Below are 13036 nucleotides of genomic sequence, written 5' to 3'. Positions count from 1 at the left end.
GCTGCGCGCGTGTGCAATTGCGCACTGCTGGCACGGTCTCTGCGCATAGAAAATCTGTGTTGCACACACAAAAAAATCCAACCTTAATTGAAATTAAAACTTTAACGATTCTGTTTTGCAGTGTGAGTGAGTGACTGGCTGCTCCTGTATCAGAACGATGCCACCTCATCCCAAAGTCCAGCCAATGATGCGATTCACATTCGTATATACGCAGCTAATCAACGTGGTTGACTGACAGCGTCCTTATGTGCCTTATGTGTTTTAGCAAAGCGGCTGATGTGGAGTGAAACCACGTTAATGACAACGTATACAACCATTGGAGATGTGAGCAGGACAGACGGAACAACTGACGGAAAAGTGTGGACTTTATACCAGTTTTTAAATTGTGTTGATCGGCCACATAAAACCAGAGTTATGATAAAATATCTGCAATGTTTGTTTTTCTTCCTGAATACTGTCGTTGTTTATATTTACTGCGGGAAGAAACGGTACAAACGGCGTTTTATAAGGAAAACGCTCGAAAGCCTGCGAGCAAAAACAACACCAAAGAACCTACAGCCTTTCCTATTGGTGGAAAAATGTATCATGTCGACCAATCAAAAAAATAACAGAACAGCTGATTGTTCTGTAAATAGTTTGAAATGTTTATTTAAAAAAAAAAAAAAAAAAAAAAATGCCTTCGCTGCATTTTTAGGTAAACAGCTGCAAAAAACTTTGTTACTTTTTTGAAGAAGTAACTATATAATTAATTGCCTAACATTGGTCATTATTTACTTGTGACCTGTGGTAGGTCCCTATTTAAAATAGGACAGAGCCGCAGGCGCACAGTCAGTTAAAAAGAATTTAATTTTTAATACAAAATAAAAGTAACAGCGGCACCTAAAAACAATTAAAAACTTTACCTTACTAAAACCAATAAAACTGTATGATTGCCCGTGAGACGGGACAAGCGCTGCGGGGAACCGTTTAAGAACAAATCGACATAGTACACAGGTTAAAAAGGGACGGCAACTCACACATCACCCCAAATGGGCAAAACTCTATAGAGAAAGGCAAATCTTCGGTGCCGTCTTCACTCAGGTCCACCGCTGGGCATGCAAAAGCGGTGAGACAAAAAAGGATTTGTTTTCCCTGCAGCGCCTTCACCGTCTGCGACAATATATATGTATAAAAGGGGTTAAAATACTAAAAGAATCAATCTCTATGGTGCCTACTGATACAGAAAAATAAAACAAGAAACAAATAAAATCGACAGCCGCAGCAGTCACAGTCTGTCAAATTACACCAGTATAAAACAAATTAAAACACTCTGATGTGTCGGGTCCTTCGCCCGCAGCCAGCAATCCACTTGGCAAAGCAGCAGCTCGGTACTCTGTAAATAAAAGGCAGGAGATGGCTTACGCTGGACAGTAAAACACAGGAATATTCCTCAACTGTATTGTTTTCGTTACCTGTCCACAAGTTCGTGTCACACCCTAATACATGTGGGTCAGTGGCGGTGAAGTCCACTACACTGTTCTGACGGGAACGCAATGTTTCCCACCTACAAGGGTGCAAATAACTGTAAACCTCGGCCACAACAACCAGAGCTCCAGTGGTACATTGTTGTGTAACCTACCGCTCTGACAGAGTTTAGGGGGACCTGCATCAAGCTTTCATGGAAAGAAGTTAAAAACACCAACTTGCCCAACTTGGACCAAGCACTGGCAGCTTCAGGTTTGCTGAGGTATACTAATTGCCCACACCTGAGCTTATGAAAGGAGCAAAGACCAGCTCCGCCCACCAGGGGCGCTTCCCAGACTAAGGTCTCACCTGTCACATACTGTATTTGCAGACAGAGTTACAGACTCTCTCCCAGACCACAGACTCATAATACAGTCAGAGCTTTATAAAAAAAAGAAAGTTGTGTTTTTAAAATTGGAGTTAAAAGTTATTTTTACTTCCAATAGTGTGAACATACTGCAGGTCATGAACAAGATTTTTTTAATTTTCATTGTAAGTGGGCTAAAGCAGTTAATTAAAAGTAGTGTAACATAAATGCTGTAATTTGATTACTTTAATAAACATGTAACTTGGATGATTCGATGCTGGTGTGACCACAGTGCACATGTCTGCTGTCGCTCACAGTGGTCAAAGGGACGCTCAGGGAGTTTGTGTGTTCAGACACGTGAAACATTAGAGGGAACATTGCGCCTACGTCACCAGACTCCGGGACAAAGGAGTTTTGAAGTCTGTTGGTCCTTGACTTCGGGAGAAGCAACCTGTCGCTAAACAGACTCCTCTGGTTGTTTAGGGTCTACTTTTTAATGCACAGGTACGCTCACACAATCTGCACCTTTCTAATTATTCTAAATATTCTCAACTATTTAAACATCTTTCAGTATCCTGCTCTGTTTGCACACTACAACCTGGGTTTGCCACTCACCTGTATTCTAATTTTAATAACTGTACAGTACTCTGCTTTGGTAGCTATGGTCCATGATGTAAATATGTAAAAAATGTTTTTCTGTTCTGTTTGTATATGTGTGTTTGTGCTGCTGATACAACCAAATTTCCCCTTGTGGGACAATTGAAGGATTTTTCTATTCTTTTGTATTCGACTATATTCAGGATAATTCACTAGAAGACATGTCACAGAGTTTTTTCTATGTACATAAAGTGCAGTGGAAAATTAAACATCCTCAAAATGTTGCAGGTAAAGTGTGATGACAATAACATATTGCCTACTACCTGCTGGCCTTTACCTTCCTGGATCGTTGGCTTACGTATGCCAGTCAGCTGACTGCACTACACCCTGAACCCACTGCTCCACCCCTCCCCTGCAACTGAGCCGCAAACCACACGATCATCAGATCAAGACAGAATCTAAAACCTATGATAAGAACAAAAATCCAGTCAAAACAGGAACCACAGACTCAAATGAATCAAGAATCGAGCAGAGAAATCATCACTGTGACAAGCACACTGTGAAAAGCAGCTTCGTCACAGATACAGGCTTTGATGAAGACCACCAGACTCCAGCCAGCAAACGTCCTGATTGACAAACATGAAAACAGGCAGTAAAATGTGTGAAACCCTGCAGGCGGCCCTGGGCTCTCTCACATATTTATTCTTCTCTTTAACTAACAGGAAATGATCAATTTAGAAATGACACATTTCACACTTCCTGAATTTGTTGTTTGACGGCTTCATTTCTTTGTCAGTCTGAGGATGTGGCTGCAGCGTTTCTCCCTCATCCTGAGTGCGATCGTCTCAGGTAAGAACTTTGAATCTGGGTTCAAGCAGGATGACATCAGAGAGGATTCAAAGACTCACAGTAGAGATATCCTGACTTTAGATCTGGATTTTCCTTTAAGTCAAACATTTAGACACACAGGACATGTGTGACAAAAGAGCCTGGCTTTGTATTTCAGTTACTGAAAGACACGGCGGTTGGTGGTGAACACCACAGCACAGAGGTTAGACAGAGGCAGGAAACACAAAAGTGCAAAGTTCACCACAGAGTGATGCAAGCAGAACCGCAGCACGCTCCACAACCAGCAGGAAAATCACTGAGACACTCCAGAGCTCTTTCAAACCAGGCCACAGACGGATAAACGTGTCCTCGTTGGACCAGGAGCGTCTCTGAAGGCCGAGGGGCTCCTGGTCCAGGATGTTCTGCAGGTCTTATAGAACCTGCTGCTGGTGTCTCAGAGCATCTTCAGAGGTCTGCTAGAGTCCCAGTGTCGCTGGTTGGAGCTGTGCAGTGAGTTCAAACTAGAGATGGACCGATCCGATATTACCAGGGTTTTAATAGTTTTGCAATTTTCATTAGTTTTTATTTTTATTTAGTTTTGACTTCAGATTTTCAATTTTATATCAGTTTTAATTAGTTTTTACCAATTGTTTGCTAGTTTAGTTTAGTTTTTATTTTTTTGAAAATCCTCAGTTTCAGTTTAGTTTTGATTAGTTTCAGTTATAGTTTTAGTTGTGTTTGCAATAATTAAGTGTAACAAAATCCCAGTTTCATCATATCAGTCATTCTGCTCATCCTTGGGTATGTTGCTATTCCAGCTACCATACTGCACCCTGGACAGGTCGCCTGTCTGTCGCAGGGCTAACACGCAGAGACAGACAACTCACATTCCCACCTATGGGTTCTTTAAATAAATAAATAAAGGCAGATGAACAACCATTGACACCAGGCAACTATAAAATGTATATCTTGGCCCCAATGAGACTATTAACTCTCGCAGCACCGGGTGTTCGTAATTTTGGTTCAAGTGAATTGATAAACTTTTTGAAGGTAATTGACTCACACAGTTGTGTAGATATCCCCGTCCTGTTGTCTCGGGATGCATCACGCTGCCTTGCCTGGGGTTAGCTTCTGTTTTCTGGGGATGAGGGTTGAGTGTGCTCCCTTACCTTCTCAAGCTAAGCTAGGTTAGCCTTCTTGTGTGAGCTTTTCAAGTGCACTTTAAGGTTTGTGGGATTTTTTCCCTTTAGAAATGTCCCTCATAATTTGTCTGTTTCCACTACAAATGGTAAATGGCCTGTATTTATATAGCACTTTACTAGTCCCTAAGGACCCCAAAGCGCTTTACATATCCAGTCATCCACCCATTCACACACTGGTGATGGCAGCTACATTGTAGCCACAGCCACCCTGGGGCGCACTGACAGAGGCGAGGCTGCCGGACACTGGCGCCACCGGGCCCTCTGACCACCACCAGTAGGCAACGGGTGAAGTGTCTTGCCCAAGGACACAACAACCGAGACTGACCAAGCCGGGGCTCGAACCAACAACCAAGGCGAACTCCCAACTCCCAACAAGGCGAACTCCCAACTCTTGAGCCACGATCGCCAAGACACTTGCTTTATCCAAAACACAGTCATATTCAAAGTAATCCCAAATTGGACTCTGGCTTCCGACTTTTCCTGACATGATTCTGCGCGTGGACGGAGCAGCGACACAGACGACTCGACTAACGTGCTGCCACCTGCTGGCATAATGAGCATGTGTGCATTTTTTTCACACTGCATCAAATTAAAGTTGATTATGTCGATTAAGCATCATGAGGTGGAGGGGGGTTCCCTATTTTTTTTTTTTGTTGGGAGTTTGCAACCCTATTAGTTAGGTTGTTTAATATTTCTGTTAAGTACTCTTTAAAACACCAGAATAGGGAGGATTGAGCAGGTTTAAGTTTATTAGATTGATCAGTTTTGCTGAACTATGAAATATTTTGGGTGCAGTGTATTTTTTGCATTCAGGTATAACAGAATAGCTTTAGTGTTGTTGTTTATTTAAACTTGAGTATAAACGTCTACAAAATGCAGCAAGATATTAAAAAAAACCTCTTATTGATTAAAAAACACTATATCGGATTCATATCGGTATCGGCAGATATCCAAATATATGATATCGGTATCGGACATAAAAAAGTGGTATCGTGCCATCTCTAGTTCAAACATGAAAATAACCATCCAGATGTTTTCTGTCAGGTTCTGTCTCAGCTGGATGGAAGCTGACCGTCTCTCCAGGACTCAGAGTCTCCAGAGGGGAAGATGCTGTCCTCGGCTGCTTCTTCACCCCCACACGGGATTATTCAGGAATGATCAAGGTCATATGGAAGTTCACAGCATCAAACACTCCTCCGTTCTTGAAGTGTCCAGTAAAAAATGATTCCATGCATGGAGCCAATCCCTGCGCATTTCCCGATTTAAAACATTCCCTGAAAGGAGATCCTCGATGGGGGGATGGGTCGCTCCTCATCAGGGATGTACAGCTGACTGATAACGGCGCGTACGTCTGCAGAGTGGAGCTCGACGGGTGGAGGAACTTTCAGGAAGCAAAGACAGAGCTTTATGTTGGAGGTAAGGTCGAGTTCAGCTTTTACTGAAAGTTATCAAAGTCGTATGAGTCACACAGGTGCAAAGACTGTAATGAAAGATAGCCACACAGCGACCTTCTGCCGAGGTTTGAGTCACACTGGACTGTAAATTATTCAGCGGTGACCTGTAGTCGTCCATCCTGCAGGCTTCTCTGTGCAGCTGTTCAGAGACACATTCATGGTTTTCTGCTGCTGGAGAAGATCCAACATGCAGAGATACAAGTTGTTCTGAAGATTGTTGTCAAAGCTGCATCTGAACCCAGACTGGTTTAAGGTGTCACATGATGGAAAATCATCTGTAATCAGATTACTTTTCTGCTTCTGGTTCCCAGCTGAGCCTCACATCCTGAACCTCTCTGTGGTGGAGATGCCCTGTGGCTCAGACAGCGCCCCCCGGAGGCTGCAGTGTCGAGCTGAAGGTAACCCGCTGCCTAAGATTGTGTGGCTGTCGGCCTCCAGACGCATGTTAGAGAACAAAGGTGAGTCCTCACAGTCCAGCCCGTACCATGTGACCAGCTGTGTGCCGTACCTGGAGGAGGAGGAGCTCACCTGCAGGGCGGAGGGTGCACTAAACCACACGGAGAGGACGTATCCAACCAGAGAGCCTCAGGATCAGAGTGAAGAGAGTGACTCTCTGAAGATCCCTCTGATCGTGTGTGCTGTCATCGCTCTCCTGATCCTGATCGCAGGAATCGTCTTTTACTGCCTGAGTGAGCTCCTGTTTTCATTTAGCACAGCTGCTGTGGTTCACACACTCCAGCTCATATTTCCGTTCTTTGCTCCTTTGTCATGTTTGTTCTGTCTGAAGGGCGCAATCATCCACAGCAGGTCTCACAGTCTGCAGCTCATGAAGAAGGATTTCAGGCATTTTACTCAGTGGCTGCGGCGCCCGACTCCACTTCCTGTGAGTGTTTTTCATCCATCCTCTTCCACTTATCCTCGTCCTGATCGCGGGGCCGGAGCAGGTCTAACACAGACATATGGTAAATGGACTGGTTCTTATAAAGCACTTTTCTACTCATCTGAGCACTCAAAGCGCTTTACACAACTTGTGCATTCACCCATTCACACAAGCACATCTTTCTAAGTGCTTTATAGCTAACATTCACACACATTCATACTCCGATGGATGCATCGGAGAGCAATTTGGGGTTAGTATCTTGCCCAAGGATATTTGGCATGCAGACTAGGGGAAGCCAGGAATCAAACCACCAACCTTCCGATCAGTAGATGACCTGCTCTACCACCTGAGCTACAGCCACTTGCCACTGCCAACACATGTCCGGCGGCTTGGTGGACGCCGGACGGATCTTGGAGGATGCCTGGCATGCTGGACATGTGTTGGCAGTGGCAAGTCCAGACTACACGTTGACTTCAGAATGAGCAGTATCCGGCAAAGCGTTGACCTCTGGCTGGGACATGGCAAGGCCAGATGGCGGAATGGAAACCATAACCAGTTGAGCAGGTAGTGGCGTGGCAGCTGCAGGCGGTTGAGCTGAGGGCAGCGTGGGAAGCTACAGAACGTTGAAGAGGTGGTGGGGCTGTAGATGACGACGTGAAGCCGCGGTTGAGCCAGTGGCATGACAGGATGCTGGATGCTCTCCACACAGTTAATGCATGGAGCCTGACGTCAAGCTAGCTACGCTAAGCTAACACTCCACCTTCTCGCCCAAACACGGTCACTTCTGTTTCCAAAAACCAGCACGGTTAAAGCCGAAAGACTGATGCTGACAATTAAAACCAGTCAGAAACCAGTGGGTGATGTCACAGTGGAAACATCCATCTTTTATATACAGTCTGTGGTTTTCCTCCAGAAAAGGTTAAAAACAAACATAGTTCGCTCATTTTCTACTTTAGCTCAAACTTTCTGTAATTGCTGCTGTTTGTCTTCAATAACTCATAACTTTTATATTTACCTGTTTTTTTTCTGTTCTCGTCTCTGCACCTGAAGTGGAAAATCGTCACCGGCAGGTCTCAGCAGGAAGAGAAGAGGAGCTTCAGGAGGTTTATTCAGAGGCCGTTTCAATATCCTGTGAGTCCTGTGAGAACAGGAAGTTATTATCTCTGCTGATGTTATTTGTCATTGACTGAAGAAGACAGAAGCAGCTTCATTCACACAAGCTGCTCGCAGACTTATTGTGACTCCTGCAGAGTTCAGCTTTTACTTTGAAACAACACTTCAAAGTACTGTTTTGAATTTTCACTTAGTGCAGCTATTTTCAGATAAATCAGCTTCCTGCGTGCAAACTGCACGACAACAGCAACCTGCCAGTGACCGAAGCAATCACAAGGAGGTTTTTGGTGAAACAGCATAAATCTGTTTGCAACCGATTCTCACCCAGTAAAACCCAGTCTCCAGCAACCAGATGCCAACTGGTCTCTAGACACGTCAGATGGTTTAACGTGTGGTTCAGATGAAACACAGCCCGTGGTCATCCTGGTGTGTGGATGCTGTGTCAAACAGACCTGAGATCAGACTTTAACTGAACTGTTCTTTGTTTCAGGCGACTTGTACTCTCCAATGAACATCCACGACTGAGCGAGGTATTAAAAACATCTCTGATTAACTTATAAACAAATACTACGAATAAACAAAGAGCCTCAAGTGTGATTCAGATGCGTTTATTTTCAGGAACAGCAGAAAAAGTCAGACTTGCCAAACAACCTGAATTTTGAAAGTCACGCCTCGAAGTTCGTCCCGACTTGGAAACATCATGAAGCTGTTAATTCAGACATTTTCTCCAGCTCCACCCCTCAAACTACCCAACACTCGCACGCCACTCCTGGTCTTGCTCCCCTTCGCCTGCTTTCAGCTAACCTACTGTTACTCGCCACACAGGTGATGCCACACAGGTGATGCCACACAGCTGATGCCTCACAGGTGAACCCTGTTAGATGTGGCAGATCCGTGTCTCCTCCCGGGATCGAGCGGGGGTCTTTCATTGTTAGACAAATGTGTAAAAACAACACTGAACATCAGGTTTCATGTTTTTTCGTTAAGCTGATCAGTTTTGTTCAAATAAGAATTACAAGAAGTTTGTTTTATTATTTCCATCAGAGCTTTTAATGTTTGATGCTGAGTTTGTGCTCACCTCGTCGTTTCCTTTGTTTTTATTGTTCTTATTCTCACGCACATCTTTAATATTTACACTATTTTCAAAATCAACAGACCATCCTCGCGAGGTCACATGATCACAGCCTGCACTTCCGCTAATGTCCGCTAACAGCACAGGTGTGTCTGTGTGACGCTCACGTGGCTGCAGGCTGATCACCATGTTAGAGCTGCTGATCAGCACAATAACAAAGAGAAGATTAAAGTTGATATTACAGATCTGAGTCGTTCATTTTGCTGTTTTTTCCTGCTTTAAATGTCCTTTAAAGCTCCGAACCAGGAGACGTTTGTCGAGAATCCGCGTCTTCTCCTTCTGCTCCAGCAGGGGGCGCCAGAGATCGATTAAACACCGGGCTCAGAGCGCTCAGTCTATCTTTGTTTGACGTCATGCGTCTGAGCGTCAGTGTTAATAATCATAATGTGTTAATGTGTTTGATCAGAGGCCCAGAACAGGAAGTGACGTGTCCCACTGTGACTCCACCCCATCCCACAGAGGACCAACGACCCACACAGACTTATGTGCCCAGCTTTGTGAACCCTTTTGGGTTTCACAGCATTTATTTTCAATTTATGTCACATTTGCTGACTGTGGTTCATGTCAAATTAAGCTGGATTTAAGCACATATATACAGTTTAGTTGGTATCACAGGTAATTTAGCTGCTTGTGTTTCAGGTTTGATCTTTTTATGACACATTTTAGTGGTTTTATGTGAGCTTTTCATAATATTTTAACAAAGTCAAATGAAAACTGAGAGATGATTTATTTACAGCAGGAATGAAACTGCAGGAAGTTCGTGTTACCTTATTTGTACCCGGGGGAAGGTTTGCTCTGCAGTTACGAGTCACGAGCACGTGCACACTCCCACAACACATAAGTACAACGCTGAGAACAAAAACACTGATGCTTTCACTAAGGTTTGGTTTGAGGCAGCTAAGGTGAGGACAGGGGAGAGGGGGCAGGTCCTTTCCTCCAAACAGAGGTCAGAGGTCAGAGAGAGATCCAGTAAGGAAGCAGAGCGGGAGAAGCACACTGAGCGTTTGGTCAGGAGATAAAAAGTAGAGCCGTTACCACCTGACAAAACTACAATCCAACAATCCAGTGACGAATGGAGGGATGAGCCCCGCCCCCAGGTGGCGCCTCATCTGAGCAGAAAGGCTCACGTACCTGAGTAAACGCAGGGGAGAGGAGTTCGATACTGCAGGGGGTGACACGGATGCTGTGCTTTTATTTTGGTAGTTTTGTTTGTTTCAGCAGGTTAAACCAGCTTCGAGATAAAAAACCAAAAGCCTTTGTGGGTACAAGAGCGGATGTTGTGGTGCATGTGAGGCTGGGTTTGATTCCTGGGCACATGTGTGCTGTCGTCATGGGAAACCAACGCGCAGCATCGTCCGGTCAGCTTGTGGTTTTCAACCTGAACTCCACAAGCTGCTGCAGCTCCGAGCTTCACTTCCTGCTGCTGCATGTGTGTGTGTGTGTGTGTGTGTGTGTGTGAGAGAGAGAGAAAGTGTGAGTGTGTGTACTTGTTTGGACATCTTTGTGCGGACAAAAAATTGCCGTGCCACTATACTTGTGGAGACAAAGTGTCACAAAGTGTCACAAAGTGTCACTTTGTGACACTTTGTGACACTTTGTGACACTTTGTCTCCACGAGTCTGAAGCATGTTTGAGATTCAAAGTGTGGTTTTAGTGTCGAGGTTACAGTTTGGTTTATTTTCATGGTTAGACATTATGTCAATCAAATGTCCTCAGTAAGACATGAAAACGAGTGTGTGTGTGTGTGTGTGTTTAACCACCTTGTGGCCACAGGATGTGGTTGAAAGTGTGAAGCAACAGTTGTTACGTCGCTATGGGAACATAAAGGTGTTAAAAAACACTTTCGGGGTTGAAGAAAAGACGTTTTTGTCTTTTTTGCAGCTTGTTTGTCCTTTTGAATTTTCCAGCTCGTGCAGTGGCGTGTGGCGGTGCAGACCGTGAACCACTGAAGGCCCAGGATGAAGGACGTGTTGATGGTCGGGCACGCAGGCTGTTCTGGGTTTCTGTGCAGGCTGCTTTCAGCAACACCAGCTTACAAAAACCCACCGCTCCCCTGCCTGCTGCCAGCAGCACACGTCAGTGTTAAAACCCACAAACACAGAACAAAACGTACTTTTTACTTAAGGTGAAGCTCCGACAGTCTCATCGCTTCTTTCTGTAATCGTTCAAATCTGGAGATTCATGAAAAGCAGCTTCATTCAAACAGGATCAAAGTGGGACGCGCCCTCAATGGAAACATCAGCTGCATTTGGATGAAGATTCTGTCTGTGCTGGTTTTGTGGAGCCTCGTGTGGTCACATAGTTACATAGTTACCTGTCATTAAAGTGGCTCCAGTCTAATGAGCCAAACTGTTGTAAAACAAGCGCAGCCTCTCCTGCCTCCAGGCTGGCTGCAGCTCAGCTGGTGGAGCAGGTCATCTACGAACCAGAAGGTTGATGGTTTGATCCCAGTCTGCTCCAGTCTGGATGCCAAGAAGAAAAGCGCTACATAAGAATCAGCCCATTAACATTTGTACAGTGTCGACCTCCAGGCCTCGATGGCCGCATCCCACAGGTCAGCACACCTGAATCACATGATGAGTTCATTAGCAGCCTCTGGAGAACTTTAAGACGTGCTGAGGAGTCATTTAGCCTTTAAATCAGCTGTGATTTATTCAAGGACACATCTAACACCTGCAGGACGCCGCCCTCGAGACCTGGAGTTGGACACCCCTGAGCTACAGAGCACGGACAGTTCTGCCCTCCGGCTGTGTGACGCTGCGGCGTGACCGTACGTCGATCGCTTGGACGTCTTAAAGCACAGGTGTCGAACTCCAGGCCTTGAGGGCCGGCGTCCTGCAGGTGTTAGATGTGTCCTTGATCCAACACAGCTGATTTAAAGGCTAAATGACTCCTCAACATGTCCTGAAGTTCTGCAGATGCCTGCTAATGAACTAACCATGTGATTCAGGTGTGTTGACCCAGGGTGAGATCTCAAACCTGCAGGACGCCGGCCCTCGAGGCCTGGAGTTGGACACCACTGTCTTAAAGTCTGTGAGGACGCTGCTGGAGGCAGACGCAGCTCCATCAGCTTGCAGCTTGTGAAACTTCACGCTCGGTGCTGCAGTTGCTGCTCAGGCGCACCTCGGTCGAAGCAGCGCCTCCGTGAACATTACTGTGCTTCAGCCCCGCGCTCATGTTCACATGAGACAGGAAGTCGAAGCGGTCTGTGGTTATTGTGTCATTCTCTGTTCTATATCAGTCAGTGTGTCACTCAATGCTTTCTTTGACCAGCACGGCGAGAAGGACGACATATTTTAGAGGTAAAAGTATCACGAAGACTCTGGAGACAGCGACGTGGGTTTATCCTTTTCTCAGCAACCCCCCACATAACACCCACCGTGGGAGTAATCTCACCTGTGAAAGGGCACTCTCATTTTCTGTTGCAGTGACGTGCGCTGGATTCACAGAAAGGGAAGCAGAGGAGCTGACGGCCCGCCCACAAACACAGAGGAAGCTTCCACTGCTCACCTACAGACACGCTGGCTCTCATCAGCAGCGCTTTTATATCGCAGGTTTGAACCTGTACCACGTATGATGTCACACCTTATTAGGATTTACAAAACACAAACCTCCTAACGAGGCTCGGGAGAGGAAGTGAGCGTCAGCGGCCACGCCAACAACAAGTTGTCCAGTCTGCAGCAAACACGTCCTCTGTGTGGGACTTTTCCCATCAGTATAATTAAACAGTCCTCACATAAAAGTTTATATTACTGTCAGATTAGACTCAAAGTGAAGGAGCTGCTGTGAGCTGTGGACAGAAACAAGTGCAGCCTCGAAGCAGCAGTTTGAACCTGTGATCTTCAGCTGCAGCTCAGCTGTGCTGATGTGCGTCTCTTTCTCCTTCAGGTTTAGTGTTTCTGAGGCCGCTGTCTGAATTATGAATGATGCTCTGAGAGCATTTCAGGAGACTCCTCCAGCTCCTTCCTTCTGAAACAGAGACGTCACCGTTTGATCGTCATCACTGAAACCAAACCATCC

General features: G+C 45.5%; 1 protein-coding gene and 1 long non-coding RNA gene across 5 annotated transcripts; one reads left to right on the top strand and one right to left on the bottom strand.

Annotated features, from left to right (window-relative positions):
• Positions 1–781: 781 nt before the first annotated feature.
• On the bottom strand, positions 782–1720 carry LOC146509204 (uncharacterized). Its single transcript, XR_014877016.1, has 3 exons — positions 1619–1720; positions 1452–1543; positions 782–1372 (listed from the first exon to the last, which is right to left on the bottom strand). It is a non-coding gene; the product is annotated as an uncharacterized LOC146509204 (long non-coding RNA).
• Positions 1721–4849: 3129 nt separating this feature from the next.
• On the top strand, positions 4850–11696 carry LOC146509203 (uncharacterized). Of its 4 annotated transcripts, XM_085178531.1 has the most exons (6): positions 4850–5853; positions 6203–6580; positions 6679–6774; positions 7822–7902; positions 8375–8414; positions 8503–11696. In XM_085178531.1, exons 1-5 carry the CDS (start codon positions 5592–5594, stop codon positions 8407–8409), a joined length of 852 nt encoding a protein of 283 aa, XP_085034657.1. In that variant the 5' UTR covers positions 4850–5591; the 3' UTR covers positions 8410–8414; positions 8503–11696. The 4 variants fall into 4 exon arrangements, 2 of the variants coding, with proteins under 2 accessions (XP_085034657.1, XP_085034656.1); XR_014877015.1 differs by having other exon boundaries at positions 7822–8414; XM_085178530.1 differs by having other exon boundaries at positions 6203–6774.
• The last annotated feature ends 1340 nt before the right edge of the window (positions 11697–13036 follow it).

Source organism: Neolamprologus multifasciatus, chromosome 11 (assembly GCF_963576455.1).
Source record: "Neolamprologus multifasciatus chromosome 11, fNeoMul1.2, whole genome shotgun sequence".
In the NCBI taxonomy this organism is placed as follows: domain Eukaryota; kingdom Metazoa; phylum Chordata; class Actinopteri; order Cichliformes; family Cichlidae; genus Neolamprologus; species Neolamprologus multifasciatus.
The sequence above is the reverse complement of the archived record's forward strand: the minus strand, read 5'-3'. Positions and strand labels throughout refer to the sequence as shown.